This window comes from Peromyscus leucopus, chromosome 5, assembly GCF_004664715.2.
Source record: "Peromyscus leucopus breed LL Stock chromosome 5, UCI_PerLeu_2.1, whole genome shotgun sequence".
Classification (NCBI taxonomy): domain Eukaryota; kingdom Metazoa; phylum Chordata; class Mammalia; order Rodentia; family Cricetidae; genus Peromyscus; species Peromyscus leucopus.
Genome location: NC_051067.1, coordinates 64797714 through 64818931, shown reverse-complemented (window position 1 = coordinate 64818931; position 21218 = coordinate 64797714). Strand labels below are relative to the sequence as shown.

The 21218-nt window shown below is 44.9% G+C and overlaps 1 protein-coding gene across 3 annotated transcripts in view; it reads left to right on the top strand.

The window, feature by feature from the left end:
• The window catches only part of Fam107b (family with sequence similarity 107 member B), a 66953-nt gene extending 46083 nt beyond the window's left edge, over window positions 1-20870 (top strand). For 2 of the 3 annotated variants that reach the window (XM_028895090.2, XM_028895088.2), the window contains 3 exons: window positions 10596-10779; window positions 17241-17391; window positions 18247-20870. In XM_028895090.2, the coding sequence (XP_028750923.1) occupies window positions 10652-10779; window positions 17241-17391; window positions 18247-18363 (396 nt within the window). In that variant the 5' untranslated portion in view covers window positions 10596-10651 and the 3' untranslated portion in view covers window positions 18364-20870. Of the gene's footprint in view, window positions 1-8434; window positions 8513-10595; window positions 10780-17240; window positions 17392-18246 lie in introns of those variants that run through there. The other variant, XM_028895089.2, reaches the window with a different exon arrangement.
• Window positions 20871-21218: the final 348 nt, after the last annotated feature.

The following is a 21218-nucleotide window of genomic DNA, read 5'->3' as shown; positions in this document are numbered from 1 at the left end:
TGTGACTGATATTTCTGAGGACAAGGAATGTGGAAGAGTCAGACCTCTGCTATTCCAGCTTATTAGGAGGGATAAGAACATTGAAAATTAATTTTAGGGTCCTAAGAGAAGTATTTACAATGTTCCATGGGAACATAAAGAAGTGAGACTGGAAGAATCGCCAGAAATGGAACTGAGTGAGGTTGGTGACTCCATTGCATATTCTGATCCCTCAGCGTGTGCCTCATTCAATTAGCACATTGTTAAGACGGCCCTTGGTGTGACATGCTGTGTGGGGCTGTGCAAAGCAATGTGGAATAAGACCAGAGGCGCAGCAGGTCTCCTGGGACTCAACCAAGGGCACAAGTAGTTGGCAGCCCCAGGTTTCTAATAGATGGTCTGGTGTCACAGTGTGACTGTGTCTGCTTTGTGTGGCATAGGCCTTGTGCTTGAAGAGGGAGGGGATGATGATGGAAGTGAATCAGAGGTCTCTTTCTGCTGTGGCGTTGGAATCCGTCCTGCAGGGACACACTAGAGATGGTATGAAGACTTAGCTTCCAGGGCAGAGGGACTTAGTCTAAATGTTAAATCCGTGGGAGCAAGGGTATCCTACACACCATGAAAGGGAGACAGCCCATTAGGAATACTGTGTGGCTCATGGAGAGGGAAGCTTTGGGCTAGGTCTTCGCAGATGTATGGAGTTTTCATTGTCCTGAGGGTGGATTCATATGTGTGTGTGGGGAAACGAGAGGAAGTGCATGTGCATGCGTGCGTGCGTGCGTGCGTGCGTGCGTGCGTGCGTGTGTGTGTGTGTGTGTGTGTGTGTGTTGTGTGTTGTGTGTATTTGTGTGCACTGTTGATATGGGAGAGCAGGACCCAGAAATTCAGAAGGATGACTGAAGACCTGACCATGGGAAACCCAGAAACCCAGAAGGCCAGACAGCTGCACACTCTCTCCTAAGGTGACAGCGATGCTTCCCTTGTGGGCTTCTGATCTGACTAAGTTGGCATATTGGATTTGTCTAAGGGCTGGAAGGATGGTCAGGAGTGATGGAGCCCAGAGAGGAGCTGACTGCAAGACTTGGGGTCAGAGGAGAAGAGGGAAGGAGGATTCTGGCAATGGTAAGAGGATGGTTTCCAAATACATTTGTGGAGAAGAATCCAGGGTAGATTGGTCCTCCATGGAGGCTTTGAGAGGACCTTGTCTGAGACAGGTGTGAAATAAGGAAGCTAGGAGAACACAGCATGGCTTCTACTAATGGGAGGCTGGTGTGGATGGCGCACAGTAGAGAGCAGCTGTTGCCTGTATTTGTCTGGATGATGGCTGCTGCGTAGGGCGAGGTCTGGCTGGCCTTTCATTCTTGCACCTGGGTGGTGTCTAGTATGCTGTAGATAAAGAATGAATGAAGTTTGGCTGCCCAGTTGGTCTTGAGGTGGGTACTGAGGTCCACGGTTGGAATTTGAGTCAAGCAGGAAAGGTGGCGATGGTGCTCAGGCTTACTTAGAAATGGCTCACACTGTAGCTGAAGGGAGAGTTTGCATCTTCAGATGCAAGTGTGGGCTGGGGTCTAAGGCTCTAGACGTGTTCTTGGACACCATTGTCACTGAAGGCCATGAAGCAAGAAAAAAGCTTTGGTGCAGACCCCAAAGACTGGCTTTCAAATGCAGCAAATGGACAACAGCTTCACATTGGAAGAGATGCTGAGGAGAAAGCGACCCACGGGGAAGCCAGAGGCTTGATAATGACAGGGATGGGAGCGGGGACGGGGACGGGGACAAAGGTACTGAGTGGAGGAAGAACAGCATTTGTTGCCTGTAGTGATCCACTTCTTGTCTTTGGCTGCCTTGTGGATCACATTCCACAGTACATTTCATCTGAAAGAGCATCTGATTGGCCAAGGGGCACAACCAGCCCTCAGAGGACAGTTGGGAAGGGGGATGCTTGCTAAGGCTCTACCCTGGGTGATATTTCTCTGGAGTCCTCAGACTCAGCCATTTGCTGGCCTAATCCTTAATGGATTCCTGGGGTTGATAACCCAGTCTGTGCTTCTGAGCCTCAGTTTGTACTAAGTAGGCTGTGGGTATTTGGCTCTGGCATGCTATTAATGCGAAAAATCCACGTGGGTCTGCTTAAGGAGTATTAGGGAAATTTATTAGAATAAATTGAGGAAACACACTCACGAATACAGAACAGAGTAGACAGATGAAGTCGTCCTCCGATCTGACCGGGAGCAAATCCACCTGGCAGTTCGATCACACCAGGAAGCAGGAAGCAGGGACCTCGTGACCCCTCTCCCTTTCCTTTTAAGAGATTACATACTATGGCAAGAAGCGCGCCTCCTTTGGGCCATATAGCCCAAGGTCACGGGTGGAGCAGATACCACTACACTCATCCTACTGTGCTGTGTGTTTCCACCTCTGCACGCCAACTTGCTGTAGGGTCACCTCGCTCTGCACTTGCATAGGTGTGCTACTGTCTCTCCAGGCCAAAGAACATTTTCTCCCACTGTCATGCCCACTCAAAGAATCAGAGTAATATTATAGTCTCGGAGGGCATGCTAAACTCTGCCCTTGAAGGATCTAAGTCACCCCCTAAACACCATCTCATAGCCTGGCATGTGCGTAGTTTTTGTGTATTTATTCTTGTGTGGTAGGTACTACTGCCTGTGGTCCCAAAAGCTTCTTTGGGGCAAGCACCCTGCCTCTGAGCCACACCCCAACCCAAGACTGCTATCTTTTTCTTTTCATCGTCTCTTTGCATTTTGTCTTCAGACTGAAGTTGTTGGAATATCCAACTTCCTATCAAAACTGGCTTGGTCGGGAATTGCCATCTTTTACTTTGGCTTTGCTCACATAGTTGATCAACTTTAGACAGGGCCTGTTTTTGGCAGTGTTGGATGTGGGGTGGTTAGAAGGCAGAAGGAATACAGTTGTTTTCCATGCTAGTGTTCATGGGAAGCAACCCACAGTTTTGCTTACTGATTGGCAGCATCGGTATCTTCTGATGAATCCCACAGTGGGTCTGGGTACCACACTGACCCAACATCTCTCTGAGCCTCTGCTTCGACCCTTCACTTTCCTGTAGCCACTGTATACACTTGAATAACTTGTGGTTAAATGGTAGTGTAAATCCACAGTGACCCCAGAACTCCGTAAACACACAGGCCCAGTAAGCTTTGTCTGATGTCAGTGGCATGGAATGTAGATGAACGTGTAAACTATTACAGTAGCTGACGGCTCATTGCTTATCGGCTTGTGTCCTTTGCATAGGGTTTCCTTGAATATTTTATACAAACAATGCCTCTGCGAGGATCTCCCTTGTTTCTGCTTTGTTTTTTTTTTTTTTTTTTTTTTTTTTTTTTTTTTTTTTTTGAGTTCCACTAACTGGTGGTTAATTCATGTTCCATAAGATATGTGGGAGATTAGATAAATTGCAAACCTGCCCTGGGTACACTTGTTTTTCTCTAAGACCTTTCATATTTATGGCATTGGCCTGTGCTCAGGACGTTTACTTATGTGCAGCAGATTAATAAAAATCCTAAGGAGAGGGAAGACTACTCAGTGTTAGAGATCAGACCGAATCAAGGAGATTGGGGTAATTCTCGGGTTTTCCCAGGTCATGGCAGGCATGGGATCCATCCAGTGCCTGGCCTATCAGGGACTTTCTTTTTCTCTCCACTTTCTCCCTTTCTGTGCCCTGTCTTTCACCCATCTGAGTCAAGATTGGAAAAAAATAAAATGAACAGAGGCCAAGATTGGGTTCATCAGTATTAACTTTCTGTTTCTACATCAGACTTGTAGGATACTGTCTTCATCCATTTTTCTAGCACTTCCATTAATGGAGAGGTCGATTGTTGAACTAGTGTGTTGGCACATGGATGAGTACTGTTGGGTGGTAGATGTTCCACATCCCTACTTCTCATGCTTAGAGTAGTCCACAGCTGTTGGGATGTTAGCTCTGATTTCCAGTTAAGGAAGCTGAGATGCAGGGTTAGCCATTTAAACAAAATCACGTAACTGCTGAATGACCTAAGCAAGGGCCTGTCCAGGACTGCCATTCTCAAGCCAGCTCTTTACCACTGTCTGCATACACTGATGGACATGTTATAACACCTGGTTTGTGTAATAGTCAATAGAACCTTATGCAAAATGGGTAAAGTAGAGAGCTATTGGGCTAGAGGCAGAATAAAAGTGTCCCAAAATGCATTGTGGTATTAGCATGTCTCTATTTTATGCTGTTAAGGTTAGACATAGGATTAATATGCTTGCATGTCTAATGAGATGCAAGGTCAAATTCTTTTTTTTCATAATTTTTTATATTGATTCTTCCTGAATTTCACATCACGCACCCCAATCCTATTCATTTCCCAGTCCTTCTGTGTCCACCCTTCACCCTTGTAGCCTCCCCCACAAAATAAAATAACCCAAAAAACCATTTTGCTCCTCCATCTTTCCCACCTCTCCATCACATACTTGTTTGCCATAGTGGCCTTGGGAGCTGTGATGTGTCACGCAGTGTACCCTTTTGCCCAAACTACCTTACTTGCAAGTGTTCATTGTAATGAATTGTTGGTCTGGTTCAAGGCCTCTGGCTTCTGGTACACCACCAATACTGCACCCTCACCAAAACTTCCCTCAGATATTCTGCTGTTGGCAAGGCCAAATGCATATAGCATTGAAACAACAAGGTGATTTTTAGTTGATAGTCTTAACAGCTATTGCTGAGATGTGTTTATTGTGCCTACAGAGAAGGGCATGCACCAGAAAGTGCCATCTGATGAATCTTCAGAGTGAACATCTTGTGCAAGCAAAGCTGGTATTAGCACATGGAACATCATACCCCAGAATGCCCCCTCCCTGCCTGATGTCTTCCCTCCACCAGCCACTCCTAAGATAACATCATCTTGATATCAAATAACAAGGAGCTGTTTGACTCTTGTGTACATATAATTGTACACCCAGGAGTTTTTTGTACCATCGCCATCTGACTGGCTCTGACACTGGTCCAGCATATCATGCTCTGACTTCTGGGTGTTTCTTGCTTTTCTTCATTGCTCCTTCTGCTTTTCCCATCATCTAAATATAAAGTATGTGCCTCTTTAAAAATACATTGGGGGGAGGGGGTGAAAAAAACTGATGAGAAAATGAGTTTGGACATTTTCCCAAGAACGTCACTGTGTGGTGTTCGGACAGCAGCATATTGGGAGCAAATTGGTCAAGATTTCATCATTGTTTTAAATGAGCCACTTGGGAATGCTAGGGTCTCCTCTAACAGTAGTAGAGCTTGGCAGAATATGAGAAAGTAACACTATTGTGTTTACAGAGATAATCCCAGAGGGGTGTCCTTCCCCAAGTATTCTCATAGCAAGTTTGTGTCCAAAGGTCCTCCAAGCATTTGTCAAATGCCTTTGGGTATCAGACAATGGCTCCTGGTCCCACACTGAGGTTTTAGGTTCACCTTAAGGCCAGGCTGTTCAAGACATTGGCAGATGAGGCCAGTGCCACTGGGGAGAGAGTCTTGCACTAACTCATTTTCCTGTCTGTCTGGGAGTCTGGGGGCAGAGGGAGGAGACTGCTGTGAATCCAAGAAGCACCTTCCGGTTTTCAGGCTGATCCAAGCCTAAGTTTGCCAGTCTACAGCCTTAAGCATCTTGGATTTCTCAGAGTTGCTAGCATTTGCCAGAATCTTCTAGGGCCAGTTTGGGGAATAGATTCTCGGAAAGAATGCCTCTGGATCCTTTTAGCATTCCGGGAGTAGCTGTTGCAGTTCAAAAGTTCACTTGCTTGGTGTTGATTGGCTCTGGTGTGCCCTGCTCTATGTGAGCATGCATCTGGTATATACATTGCCACAAAACAGGTAACTCTTTAAACCAAGATTCGAGTCTTAAGGCTTCCAGATAGAATCAATTTTCTTTTATATTTAGGCAAATGAAAATTGCCATAATCTGTAAATTCTAATTTTCAACCATGCATTTTATCTGTTTTGTGTACAGACGTGCAAAGATGGAACCAGAGTGGCCTGGTAGTAACAGCCACCATAAGTGTTTGTTCTCTTAGCTCCATGAGGAAGGTTTTTAGTGGGAATCATGATTTAACTCGGGAAGACACTGTCTGGAGTCATCAGGCCGCAGTGTAGTACCTCGGTGGTGTGATAGGTGGACCTTTCAACACTTGCCAGGAGGGTCTTGTGTTTGTAGCGTGGTGGTCTTAGAGCTACTGAATGCTGGGCTGGAGAAAGCACTTGATAGTTAAAAATGCTTATTGTCAAGCACGAGAACCCGAGTGTGATCCCAAGCACACTTATAAAATGTCAGGTGTAGTGGTGTGCATAAGTAACCCCTGCAGTGGGGAGGCAGACAGGGCAAACCCTGGGACTCCTTAGCCTGTCAGCCTCGCCTGATTGGTGAATCCCGGGTGAGAGACCCTGTGTCAAAACAAGGTGAAGAGCTCCCGAGGAATGACCTCTGAGGTTGTCCTCTGTCCTCTACACACAGATGTCATGCACACACACTCAAACATAGCATGAACAGGTATATGTATCTACACATACTCACTGGATGTTACCAGTGAGGAAAACTGCATTATTAATTTGAATTCATGGTTTGGAAGAAAATTTGGCCAAAAGAAATGAGTTACTCACACCTCTAGATAAAATAGGTAATGGTGTTGACTATAGCTTGGCTAGTAATAGCTCCTATTTATTCATGGCAGAGATTAAAGAGGGTGCCTAGGTAGTAACTGGTTACTTTCACATTATTTCATTCATTTTCAAAGATAGGCAATTGAAGTCAAGGAAATTAAGCCTCGTCTAAGAGCTCAACCCATGGTATTTCTCCTTAGTTGAGCCAGCACTGATTTTTCTTTCCTTGACTTGATATTTGATAGACAGAAGAGCAGTAACAACAACATAAAAAAAACAGACGCTATGGTCCAGTTACTACTGGCCACTGACATCAGTATGATGAGACTATCTTGTGTTAATTTCTAGAAGAGATACTTCATATAAGGATAGTACCCCCTTTACTTCTAGACTTTTCTATCGCATCTTTACTCTCAGCCTTCTTGGTTGCTTGATGCCCAGTGAAAACCCCCACCTGGCCTCCCTTCCCTACTTTGAGCAGAGTTCCAAGAGGCCAAGGAAGTCAAATAGCTCTTGGGCTCCCTCTACTGGTAGCTTACCCCGACTTGGTCACTTTTAAGTCCTATCCATAGAACAAATTCAAGGTGTCTGAAGAGTGTGAAGAGCTATAGTCTTTGCAATAAAGGGATAGAAAGTTACATGTAGACATTTCTGAAACACACAATTGATGCATACTAGAAAGAGGGTGGAAAGATGATTCCATAGTTGTTGGAGGCCAGAGTTTAATTACAGTCAGGAAGTTAGGAAAAGCTTCCTGGAAGACTTGACATGTATCTGCATCTGAGAGGATGAGTGAGATTTGGCTTGGTGTGAGGCCCGGTGGATGGAAAAGAAAAGGACCATCGTGCCTGCAAGAGGGAGCAGAAATGGCCAAGGCCTCCTGGTACAGGAAGGCCAAGGAGAGTGATGATGTAGTCTATAGGTTTATGCCGGTTCAGTCAGAGCACGGGCCCTGTGAGACAGACACATTGCCACAGGGTCAGAATTCTGTTGTCGGGCGTGGGGAACTGTGAACAGGATGGCTGACAGAGGAAAGAGGCAGGTAGGAGAGCCATAGACATGGCTGAGTCTTGGCCCTTGTTGTGGATCCAGGCGGAAAGCCAAGGGACCCTATCTAGTCCCCAGCTCCTGCACCAGCCACCCTGTGGGACAGCCATGAGGGTACAGGGAGAAGCTGCGTCAGGCCAGTTCACCCCCTTTTCCAAATCCCTTTACAGCAGTTTGCAGGAGGAGCATTGCACACGCCTACTGCCTGGACCACAGAAGGCTCAGAGTCTACACATGGTACTTGCGGCGTGGTGCTCCTATGCCCACTCCCCTTCTCCAAGTCAGAGAAAATTAAAGACAATGTTTGCTCCAGTTTGAGAAGAACTCATGGAGCTCCACCCCACCGCCCCAGGGTCTTGTCTGTCTAGTAGGAGACCCCACTTAACATCTCACCCACTTCAGCTTCTTCAGGGAGGAGGCCTTCCAAGAAGCTGAAGTCTAAAAGAGAAGTCATAAACACTTGCGCTGGCCACCTACTTGTGCTCCAGCATCCTGGCCTGAGTCTCCTCTCACCTGGAGTTGAGGGCCACCCTATTCTTTCCTTATCTGCTTTCAATATGCTCCCAGCCCTCCCTCCCTCTGTAACTTTGACCTGTGGAGTCACTCCTGTGATGAATGGATGTCATGGCTTGGAGTAGAGAAGCAGGTCCTTTTATGGAAGCAGGTGGCCTGCTTTGTCTACTGATTAACTAGAATGAATCTTCTCTGGGCTCTTTTAGACTGTCAGGAATGTAGAGCTGTGCCTTGTGCATTTGAGATTTCAAGCAAAGGGTCACGTTTTGCCCAGGAGCAGCATTGTTGAAGTCAGGCTGGTTATGATGGGCTCCCTCACTCCCTACATACAAGGTTTGCATTTCTCTTCTTGGTTATGATTGCAGGGCTTCTCAGTTGAAATATCGATATTATCAGCATCTAGGGAATGTGTGGGTTCTATTTTATGTTTTCCTCATTTAGTAGCTTTGAGCCTTAATATTACATGCAGTGTTACCTCAAATATTTAAAATCATGCAGCTACAGTTGAAATTTTTCGTTGACTTATTCTTTGGGTGTCTAGTATGTTTATTTTCATGTTAATTTCGAATCTTTTTTGCAGCAGTTGCTGTAGACAAACATGTGTTGCCATTTGGCAAACCTAGGTTGTGAGAGCAGTGGACTTGCATTTGCTTTTAGCCTTGCGCCTCTAGCAATACAAGCACCCGCCTGCTAGTAAGTTCTGCTTCTCTGATTGTTGGAGAGTCTGAGTCTTTTATTTCTAGGGTTGACGCTGGAATCAGATGTGGCCCTGCACCCGCACCTGCTATTCCTGAGGTGCTGGTAGTTGCTGGCTGTCACTTTGCCTCGTTTCGGCTTCTATGCTAGGTGTCCAGCACCATTTGGTGACAGTTCAGGGAGACATCACCGATAACTCTGAATCTCAGACTCCTGCTGTGATTGTTGCTGCATACACGTTTGCTCTTCCCCTGTGTCTACGCTGGAGTCTACGGACGGAGGCCCTGCTCTCTCCTCCTCCATCTCTGCTTAGCCCCACTCCTCCCTTAGCCATCCGTGGTGGGTGGCTCCCATGGGCAGAAGTAGAGGTAGAAGCTGGCACTGGCCTAAGAGCTTGCTCATGGAGGAACTCTTCTCACTCTTCTTTGTGCAGATCTCATATATTCAATGTTCATTCAACATCTTCCACATATCTGGAGGGGCTGGGGTTAGAGCTGGAGGAGAGGTGGTCCTTGCCCTTGCAGAGAATGGACAGAAACCTACATTACCTCTGTCTGGATGTGTGTTGTGGTGTGTGTATCAGGAAGGTGGCAGTGCTGGCTATGAACCATTTAGGTGTGGCTCTTCCTCCCACACATTTCCCTGTTCTCTGACCCATCTAGTAAGTGAGGAAGTAAACAGAGTTAGTAGTCATAACTGTGGACTTTCCAGAGAAGGGAAGGTTGGAATACTCCTTTGTGGTCAGGCCCTTAACTGATTCTGAGGTTGAAACTCAAAGTCACTGAACTGAGACAGGCAAGTTCAAACCTCCTGTTAAATATTAAGAAGTCTTCCTCTGGTTTGTTCTGAGGGCAGGGAGCAGGGATGGGGTCAGCACCAAGGAAGGCATCTTGGCATGCATGGCAGCCATTCACTCGCACCAGCCTGTGCCTGGCTTCTGCCATGCAGCCGGTCCTGGTGCTCTTACTCCAGCCCCCAGTGGGGTTTTTCCTCTGTCATGAAATAGTAGTCACATTCATAGGCATCTACTACATGTTGCACACAGCCTAGTTAGTCACAGGTCCTAAGAAAGGAGACAGACGCCTGGCTCTCTGGGAGAGTCTCTCCACGAAGGGGCACAAACATGGGAGCCATAGAGTTGACGGTTCCAGAAAGACCTGGAGAGAGCCAGGGAGGAAGTCCCAGGCCAAGTGTGCCAGCACGCTGTTCTGCTATATTCCGGAGACATTCTCTCGATGTCCCCAAAGGGGTCTTGCTGCAAGGTCACCAACCTTCCCTCCCTTCGCTCTCTCTCAGTTCTAGCCCTGAGAATTGATGAGTGGATGGAAGGGAACAGGCCACCTGTTACCCTTGTGAGTCCTGGAAGTTTTGTCTCCGTGCATTCTCGGGTAGTGCGGATTCATTTGCTGAGGTTGAGGAAAGAGATGGTACCCAAGGGTTTCTTGTGAGCTTGCCTTTGAGATGTGGTGGCAGGAAGTGTCCTGTGTGACTGGAACTCGGGGTGTGATTGGCATGGACAGGAGTGAGATCGGGGCTCTTGCTTTGCCCTGTTGCTTTCTAAGCCTTACGAGGATTAATTGATGATGTCCCTGAAGTAGACACCGGAGGACAGCATGCCCTAGTGTGACAGTCCAGGCACAGCTCTGAGGGCCTCGGCATCAGTGAAGGAAGTGTTGACAGAAAAGCCTGCGAATAAATGGACCTTCTCTTTGTGTTTCAGATAGCCCACTTGAGGATACTGATCCCAAAGACTCCTGTCTCATTCCTAAAAACATCATGGCTGAGCCAGACTACATAGAAGATGACAATCCTGAACTAATTAAGCCCCAGAAGCTAATCAACCCTGTCAAAACATCCCGAAACCATCAAGACCTCCACAGAGAGCTCCTTATGAATCAAAAAAGGTATGGCAGTTTCTTGAACATTTTTTTTCCTTCAGGAATTTTTAAGGTAACCAGGTTTTGTTTTAATTGTGTTTACAAAGGCTTCAAGGGATTTTTTGCTTGTCTGCCATATTGATAGCATCCTTTTAATGAGCATCCCAGAGCCAGGCTGTCTCTCCATGAAGTTCCTGCAGGTGTGGCTGCCACTGGCAGGGTTTTACATTGTCTCTTTCCAAATGTATGCATATTTTTTCTTTTGGTTTTTTTGAGACAGGGTTTCTCTGTGTAGCTTTGGAGCCTGTCCTGGAACTCACACTGTAGCCCAGGCTGGCCTCAAACTCATAGAGATCTGCCTGGCTCTGCCTCCTGAGTGCTGGGACTAAAGGCTTGTGCCACCACAGCCCAGCTATGTATGCATATTTCAAGGAGCACTCCTATTTATTTCTGGGCCTGGGTCCCTGCTATCTGTTAACTTACTATTGCATGTTACGTATAGTGTGTGGGAAGGCATGTGTCAAGGTGAGGTTGACATTGGGGCTATCACACATTTTTTCATTTTAAACAGGGTGTCTCACTCAATTTGGAGCTTTCTGGTTAATCAGACCAGCTGGCCAGCAAGCTCTCAGAACCCTCTGTCTCCACACCCTAGTCCTGGGATTACAGGCACTTGCTACTGTGGCTAGGATTTTCTTTTCTTTTTTTTTTTTTTAATTGTGAGTTCTGGGGAATTCAAACTCAAGTACTTATGCCTACATAGCAATCATTCTACGCACTGAGTCATCTTTCCAGTCGCGGTCCTCTGCTTTTTAAGTGATGTTAGAACAGATCAATCCATAGAGACAGTTAATGATACACAATCACTTTATTGAAGAATGAGTAAGTTTTACATAGGATTGTTTTCAGATTTGTGAGATTGTGGGTTACTCATCCCCTAACACTCTTTGCTAAGCCTTCATGAAAAGATCTACAGCTGACTCCAAAGAAAGGTGCTCAAAGCAAGTTAAACATGGGCTAATTTGGGGGATTAAAATGTGTAGCTATGCAAAGGTCAAGTCTCTCATGTTTGATTTGTATTAATTGCCTGGTTCCTCTCATTTGCTCACTTCTTTTTCTAATTTATAGTATTGTCTTAATTTCTATAAACAGCCATGAATCTATCCCCTGAGACCATGTTGGTGTCCTAGGGCCTTGCTGCCGCTGGGGCCATACTGATCTGGGTGGCTTGTGCTGCCACTGGGGTCATGGTTATGTCTAGGCCTGAGCTGCTGCCAAGGCAGCCTATTACAATCATAGGAACCATGGATGTTGAAATCCGAGGGCCGTGCTTAGCCACCCTGCCTATCACTGGCCCTAGGATAGCTGATCTTGCCCCTCTTAGACACTGCAGCAGAAGCACTGGCCCTGCCCTCTGTTGGAGAGCCCCCCCACTCGGGGGAGATGACCCCACCCCTTACCGTGGGCATGAGAGAGCTGGCTGTGATAGCCTGGGCCTAGGAGAGCTGGCTCTGCCCCTCACCTGAGGAGGTGGTTCCAATGGCCCAGACTGACCAGCTCAGATACCACCCAGACCCACATCCTGGACCTTGGGTTGGTCCACCCTAACATCCACCTCATCTAGGACCTGCTGGAGCACATGAAGGGACTGGTTCTGTGGAATGATAGCTGCAGGATATCTGAGAGGAGTTTCGGTGTAGGTCCAGTGATAATGGTGTGCCAGGGGACTTGAACCAGACCAATGACTCATTGCAATGAACAATTTGTGGGTGGGGCTGAATGCACAAAAGGGTGTACTGCGTGACACACGGCAGCTCCCAATGCCACTGGGATGAGTGAAGAGGTGTTGGAAAGACAGAGGAGGGAGATGGTTTGTTTGCTTGTTTGTTTTTAATTAATTTGGGGGGGGCATGCTGCAGAGATGAGGGCTGATATGGAGGGACTGGGAGGTGAGCTTGATTTGGGCTGCATGGTGTCAAATTCCCAAAGAATCAATAAAGAATAATGTTTAAGAGGGGAGAAGGGTTTCTGGTTGTTCTAAGTCCTATGTTTGGCATCAATATGACCCAGGCTGCTAATAATACTTTGGCAGAGTACTTTGTAGCCTGTAATCTAGAAAATATATATTCAGTAAGATTAGGATTGATTTTTGCTTTATTCTTCTTTTTCACAAATTTCATTAACTTTTCAGCTAAAATGCTTCATAGAGTTTAACTGGGTAGCTCCTCCCCAACCAGTTTTTGGAATGGATGGAGGCCCAAGAGCAGAACAGTCAGAACAGGAGCCTACAGAAAGCAGCCCCTCAGTTTGGAGCCCATTCAGCAGACCATTTTCCCAGCAAAATGCAGGCATCGTTTTCCAGGCAGGGTTGCTTCAGATCCTGTGATCTGTTTTAGATATCGCTGGACCTGGTTTTTCTCTGGCCATGTGAAGACCAAAGACCCAATCCATGATTTCTTTTTTTGTGTTGTGTATCAAGGCAGGCAGGAGCTAAGCATTTATGAAAAATGTCCAGACTTGTGTTCAGGACCATTAACACCCAACCAGCAGCACCCTCACTTGGGCTGGTGCCAAAACCAATGAAGTCACAATCCCATGACCTAGAAGGAGAGAGATGCTTACAGAGAACTCCCAGGGCAGGTGTCAGCAACTCTGCTAGGGAGGCTGTCCTTGGGGTGGAGAACTGCCTTAAAAATGCCTCACAGGGTCAGTGAGCTGGCTTGATGGGTAAATGTGCTTGCTGCCAAGCCTGATGACCCAAGTTTAGTCCTTGATACACGCACATAGTAGGAGAAAGGTGAGTCCAGCAAGTTGTTCTTTGACCTCCACATGCATACTGTGGTATGTGTGTGAACACACACACACACACACACACACACACACACACACACACACACAGGCATATGCACACATACACAAAAAAAACAAGTATATGTAATAATTTTTTTAAGCCTCCCAATTCCCATTTTTAAATTAAAATTAAAATAATTTATATGTATTAGTTTGTTGCCTTGGTAATAAAGTATCATAAGCTTGGCTGGGTGTTGGTGGCGCAAGCCTTCAATCCCAGCACTCGAGAGGCAGAGGCAGGTGGATCTCTGTGAGTTCGAGGCCAGCCTGGTCTACAAAGTGAGTTCCAGGAAAGGCGCAAAGCTACGCAGAGAAACCCTGTCTTGAACACCCCCCCCCCAAAAAAAAAGCATCATAAGCTTGATGGCTTAAACTGTTGCAACTATATTATGTACTTACAGATGACATCACTGTCATTTAATCTCCCTTCTCAGTATCCATTGATGCAAAAGCTTGCTCAATGTCTTCATGATCAGCATTTGAAATTTTTTAATCTCAACATCACATAATAGGAATGAAATAAGTATAGGATTTAACTTGATCCTGAGAGTGGGCTGGGGATTTCAAATTCAAACTACAATACTTACCACAAGTATACAATGTAAATGATGCCTCTGCAGTTTGCTTAAAGGGGAGGGAGTTTGGGATATGCATTCAACTTTTAATTCTATAAGAATCGATATATTTCATGACCTTTTGGTATAAAATACTAATCTGAAGTTTACAAATTGCCTGTGCTCGGGGCTGGAGATCTGGCAGTCAAGAGCCCTTGCTGCTCTTTCAGGGACCCTACATTTGGATCTTTGCTCCCCTGTCAGGCGGTGCACAACTGTTTGTAATTCCAGCTCCAGGGATCTTGTACCTCAGTTCTCCTTGGGCACCTGCCCTCACATGCGCTTATCCACATGCATGTGTGCTTGAGAACACACATACACACACCTGCATATAATTGAACAATTAGCTCTGTTCACTGTAATAGTCGTAGGTTGTCCTTTGGGAATTGCTTGGTCCTAGGCAGACTTTGGCCACCAGGCCTTGATCACCGGTCAGTGATGACTGGGTTGGACATACTTGTTAATGGAGATGTTAGAGCTTATGAGGAGAACCCACCATTTCCTTTCAAGGGGTGAAGGGTTTATTCACAAACTTTGGAAAGGCTCATTCCTGTCTTGGGACATCAAGTCTGCAGTCTGCTCTGGGGATTTTGCAAGCCTATGGACAGTTCTTCATTTTCTCATCAACACAGAAAGTTAAATGATGCACTGGAGTAGAATTTAAGTATGTATGACTTCTTGACTATTATCACAGAAGGACCATTTTTCCAATATTTGCTATTGTTGAATATTTTATCTTACCATCTCCATTCTGTAAAATCTTTGAGGAGAAAAATGAATACTTAACATAGTTAAGCTAATTCTTGTGTTGCAATGGATATCAGCTTAATGAGTCAGACATCAGAGTTTGCTCAGCAACTCTGGTATAACCCAGAAAAAATTATTAATAATTGAAGTTAATTTTTCCAGTGAAATATAGGGAGATGTCTGAAATTTAAATTATTCATATAACTAAATTCTTCATCCTAAAATTTAATTTCGTCTACAGTTTCATATTGAGACCTTATATATTCACAAAGCTGAGAAAGTCTTAAATCATTATTCCTTAATGGTACTTTTGGATTTTTTTGAGATAGTATTTTGCTCTGTAACCCAGGCTAGTCTCCTGCTCTAACCTTCTGAGTGCTGAGATTACAGTGAGCTATCATGTCCACCTGGTCAGTGATACTTGGAACTCAGACGGACTTTAATTTTCTGATTAAAGATTTAATTTCCTTGACACCCTGTGTGCAGTTTTGTTCCTGTTCATTCTTGGCAATTGTGAAATAAACCATAAAACCATAAAAGTAATCTCTCTAAACAACTTTGAAATTTTTATTGTGATTTAAAAAAATCTAGGTAGGAGAGATACCAGAATCGTGTGTGTGTGTGTGTGTGTGTGTGTGTGTGTGTGTGTGTGTGTGTGTGTAATTTTCTAGGAAGTGTGAAATACAGAGTGGTTTGTCGTGGCTTGTGTGGCTGTGTTTAGAGAATGAGGATTTAGCACAATCCACCTCTGGTAATGGAGGATACACTGTGAGAATGACACACGTACCTCTTCTTTCCCGATTTTCACTAGCAGGTGTTGGTAGAAGAAAATTGTTGTAAGTTCTAATGAAAGGAGGGAGATTACTTTTATGGTTTTATGGTTTATTTCACAATTGCCAAGAATGAACAGGAAGAAAACTGCACACAGGGTGCCAAGGAAATGGAACCTTTACTCAGAAAATTAAAGTCTGTATGAGTTTCCTATGTTGTTGATTTTTTTTTTTAAATAACCAGAGCAACATTTTGGAAATCATTCTTTAAAAAATGTTCAGCAAAATACCAGTTGATTAATCAGTATAAGTTGACAGAATCTGTAGAGACCACGGTCCCCACAGGGAGACCAGCAGTCAGCAGCCTGGCCAGGTAGGCAGCAGCGGGAGGGTGTAGGCCCCCTGGGTACCTTGGGTTACGTGTGCCGTGTGGAAAAGTTGATCACTATGCAGTCATGTGTGTGTGAGCAGAGCATGAGTGTGTACACGCGCTAGCACACACCTGTTCTGCCTCTGATGCAGAGTGCTTTTCCTGCTCTGGTGTTGCATTTTTATTTGAAATGTACATAATACATTTTAATATCAAGTAGAGATTATTTATGGGTCAGTGGAGTAAATAAGGAAGACATAAGGAAGAGGTAGGCAGGTTCATCTAGAATCTTAGAGTGCTGGGGCCGGTGAGTAAATCCTAAAGGAAAGAGAAGGTGGATTAGCTGGCATGCAATTTATAAATGCCACTTGAGAACATGTTGATGGGGTCTTACTGTTAGCTTGCCCCAAGCATTTCATCAGGGGATGGTCTGTTTGAACTTTGGTTTTCCCCGTTTGAAGAAATGGCCATCTAGTTTCTTTCTCAGAAATGTCGAGTTTCCCTGAAGTCTGACTTCTTGTTTCTATCATAAAGCACATAACAATGGTACGCCATGATAGCTGGCTGGTAGATAGGAAGGAGTGTGCTCCACTGCCTCTGTCCTTCAGGAATAGCCTAGCCTTGGATGGACCTTTTAAAAGCACAAGAGCCCCTTAGATCTGGAAAATGAAAGGTAGGAGATTTTCTCAGCCATTTTTCAAGAATGGCCTGTGCGTAAGCTGTGTTCAGCACGTGAGACTAAAGGCTGCGACTTATGACTTCAGGTGGACTCAGCTCATGTCTGGGCATCTTCACCTCTCTTGTGAGGATCTACCCCACCCACTGTATGAACATGCTGCTGCCTGCCTTCCCCACTCATCCTGGCCTTCTTTGCAAGCCAAGTGTCTTGTACACAGTAGGTGCTTAGTGTGTTTTTATTGAGTTCATGGACTTCATGAACTCTTTGGAAGAGGCTTTTGGCTTCTCTTCCATGCTGGCAAATGTCTGAGTACTGTTGAAGAACCATTTGGCTTAGTAGTAGATACTCCAATCTGGCTAATTCCTTGTCCATCAGCTGATACCTTCGGTTACATTTCTTCTCCTGAAAGATACTTCCATTAAGCTAACTTTTTTTTTTTTCATTTTCTTTTCTTGCAGGGGTCTGGCCCCTCAGAATAAACCAGAGTTGCAGAAGGTGATGGAGAAGAGGAAACGAGATCAGGTAATAAAGCAGAAGAAAGAGGAAGCACAGAAGAAGAAATCTGACTTGGAAATAGAACTACTAAAGCGGCAGCAGAAGTTGGAGCAGGTAGGGCTGGGGTGAGAAGCAGTCTAGCTCTGAGACGCGAGGTTGCTGGACGCCGGGCAAGCCAAATTCCAGCAGGCCAGATGTGCGTGTGTGTACCCTGAGGGAAAAGCAAGAAGCAAATCCAGTGGAAGGCATACATCCTTTCCAAGGCAGACACTCAGGTTCTGTTCAGGACCTAAAAGAGGTGCTAGAGGCCAGAGCCAGTCCCCAGTCCGGGGGGCTGGGAAGAATGTTCAGGGGCTAAAGCATTGGCTAGCACCGGGACCTGAATTCAGATCCCCAGAATCTGTGTAAATGTGGGGTGGATGTGTTGTGAGCCAGCTTGTCATTCCAAGACTTGAAAGTAGACAAGGGGTCCTAGACCAAGCCAGCTAGGGAGACTAGTCGTGTTGACCAGCTCTGGGTTCAACTGAGAGATCCTGCCTCAAAAGAATATGGTGGCTAGTGACTGAAGAAGACTGTCCAGCTCAACCTCAGCCTTTCACAGACCTGCACACACATGCTCTTGTGAACATACATGCACACAGGCATGCACGACACACCACACACACAGACACACACAAATGCACATACGTGCACCAGAAAAGTTGAAGAAGTCTCTCTGGACTCAAAGTGTTGGTCCAATTTAATGTGATTTGTCTGAGAAAAACTCCAGAGCAACTGGATGCTGAGCCTAGGATGTTCTTTTTATTCTTGTCACCTCTTGGTATGGTTTGTGGCAGCAAACATTGGGTTCATGCTTCTGCACAGATGAACATTCCTAAAGTTACACATATACCTTTTTCTGAAAGTTGGGATTCTTTTAAAAAGCCTCCCAGTACATAAATAATTTTCTTGTTTTTGAAATCCATTTAGCTTGAACTTGAGAAGCAGAAACTACAAGAAGAGCAAGAAAATGCCCCGGAATTCGTGAAGGTGAAGGGCAATCTCAGGAGGACAGGCCAGGAGGTGGCCCAGGCCCAGGAGTCCTAGGCCCAAGCTGCCTGTGACCTGGCGTGTCCCCACTGTCACTGGAGGAGCATGGCTAGGGACCTCGGCAGCGCTCATCTTGGGCCAATGTCCCGAGGAAGAGAATCCAGATCGCCGAGAACTCTGACTATTAAAAAGGATTGGGTTTGATTTACCATCATATCATGCTAGATGACTCGTCTTTGACGGTTGCAATCCCCATTCGCCAAATGAAAGACATTGACCAGCACACAAGTTATCATGGACCTGTGTTTAGAGACTTTAGACAAAGCAAAACACAAAACAAGCCAAGAGAACCAGGGAGTGGACACTGGAATGTCGCGGGAGGGTTGCGCTACTCAGCTTTTCTTCCCTTTCAAGTGTAGTGGGACATGGAGCCCTGTTCCTTTAAAAACTAAAGAAATTGTGTGGAATCCTTTGGTTAGCTGTTAGATCATTTTGATTGTATCAAAATGCATTTCATCTGTTACATGCAGTATTTGTATTTCGTTTTGAGAACCCGGAATGTTCTTCTTTAATGTATATTTCCCCTCACATTACAAATTAAGAATGGAAGATGTTAGTGTGTCACATTTATGTTTAACAATACCTGTTACCTTGGTTGACACTGAAATTCAGAAAGGATAAGAAGTTTTACCATGTCACCACCCATTGAGCTTACTCTAATTTCTCCAGGTTCGCAGAATGACATGCCACATGCTCCTTTCCACTTCCAAGAAGGTACATCATGTCTACTCCTCTTGTTTTGATGACCAGAGGCTTCCTGTTCAGTTTTAATTGTCATTTCTTGCTCAACTATCTTTTTAGATGAAGCAATTCCTTAGTTCTTTGGAGGACTAACTAGAGTGTGTAACTCAGCTTCTGTGTCCCACAGAGAGGCCAGATCTTTTGAGTTGCCTGAGAGCAGTGTAGAGGGGCATCCATGATGACTGAGCCGTGAGGCCATTAGATACTGTATGTGATGCAAATAGAGATTCACTTCTAGGAGGCTTTAGTGGGAGACTTTATATTTTTTACATTTTGAGTATCTGCGATTCTTAGCTTTAAACATTTCTTGTGAATGATCACGTGTTTCTCTCCCCCTTTGTTTCTTCTGAAGAACAGCTCTTTGGGCGCGCTCTCAGCATGATGCTGTTGGTAAGGATGGTCTTGACTACTGTGTTGCATCTCTCAGGAAAAGCTGAGGTGCCGGGCAGAGCTGCTCAGTTTCCTCATGCTAGCTAGCATGCTGTTCAAAGAGACACCTAAGTTACAAATAATATGAAAGTTCTCATGCAAAATATATTTTATACTGCAGGCATGGGAGGAATTTTTTTTGTATTTAGTACTTCTCCATAGAGATGATTTAACCAGTAATTTCTACACTGAAGACTTCTATTTCCTTTCATGATGCATAGAATGCTGGATATAGTGCTTTGGAATCCTTGATTAGCACACTAGATAGTAGCTTTCACTGGGGACACTTCAGTTTGGTAGTTAACAGGCCCATGTTCCATCCAAGTTTGATTAAGCAAATGGATGATAATTCACTGCTAGATAGAGAAATGTGAGAGTTGATTACAGCAGAAATGGATTCTAGGTCTTATCAGCAAGTGTGATCTACATAAAATAAGAGATGCTGAAGATAAAATTGTTTGCCTTTCAAGACTGGAATGGTGACAACTTTGTCATCTCCCTTCTTCTTGAGAAAAGAAAGTTCATTCCTGATTGTTGGAAATAAACGTCTCCGATGCACATTGATTCTTCTTTCTCTCTGTGTATGGAGTAATGATGTCAGGTGTTAGAGTGAAGATCTGGGACTGGCTCATACCTTTTTATCTAACTGGAAGTTAGCTCTTGAGATGTGTATCCTGGAAACAGTTCCACTGCTTGACAGGGGTTTTGAGGGCCGATTCCATTCCTAAGACTCGTACACCACTGGGGAAAAGTTACCTACAAACGTATTTCCTTCCTGGTTGCACTCAGACCCGTGATTTTCCTTGGTGGTTAGTGCTACCCGGTCTGGCCAAAAGAGGACTTGTAAATAGCACGAAGTGATGGCTTCTGCTGGGTCCCGGAACATATAGGTAGTGAGGCTTTTAGGAGCCTGCATTTTAAGATGCCATCATTCTTTCTTTGCTCCTAACACTGTATGGTCTAAACCCCGAGGACTTGTCAGCATCTGGGCAGTGTTGTGCTTTGAGCCACTTTTAGGGGAAGCAAAAGGCTCCATTTTTCCACTCTGTAGTTTTCTTAAACTAGATCTGTGTTTTGTAGTCTCCTGCTAGTAAAGTAGTTTTGCTTTCTAAGCTATAACAGTTGACTTTATTCTTCTACTCTGAGAATCTCGACCTGTTTGAGTGTACATAATATATATAAAGGGAGCCTTAATGGATTTGTTTTCATAATTTAATATTTTTTGTATTTGCTCTTGTATAATTGTTTTTTTAATGGAAAGTATTACAGAATCGAGGGTGGAATTCCTAGAACCAAAGTTATTCTTAATAAAAACCACCAATGCTTGGACCACACAGCGTGTTTGTCTCATTGTTTAAGGTGGATGTGTAGACCTGGGGGAGAGGGGAGTGTTGTTCAGTTCAGAGGGTGACTTCTCTCTGACATCAGATATGTCTTTGAGTCTGAAACTTGCACGGGAGATAATTTCATCTGAAGATATCAGTTGCTCTAAATGTTGTTTTTGCATAAAGTAGACGGCATTATTGCCCCCGTGTCCTTCAGGTCACAATAGTCAGAATTGAAGGAGCTCAGTAAGACAGTGGAAGATGTATTTTTGGAAGGGCCAGATTTTCAATGCTTATGAATAGTAAAATTTTCAGTAATTCTTCTTTTTCTCGTTTTTTTTCTTACTCAATTGCATG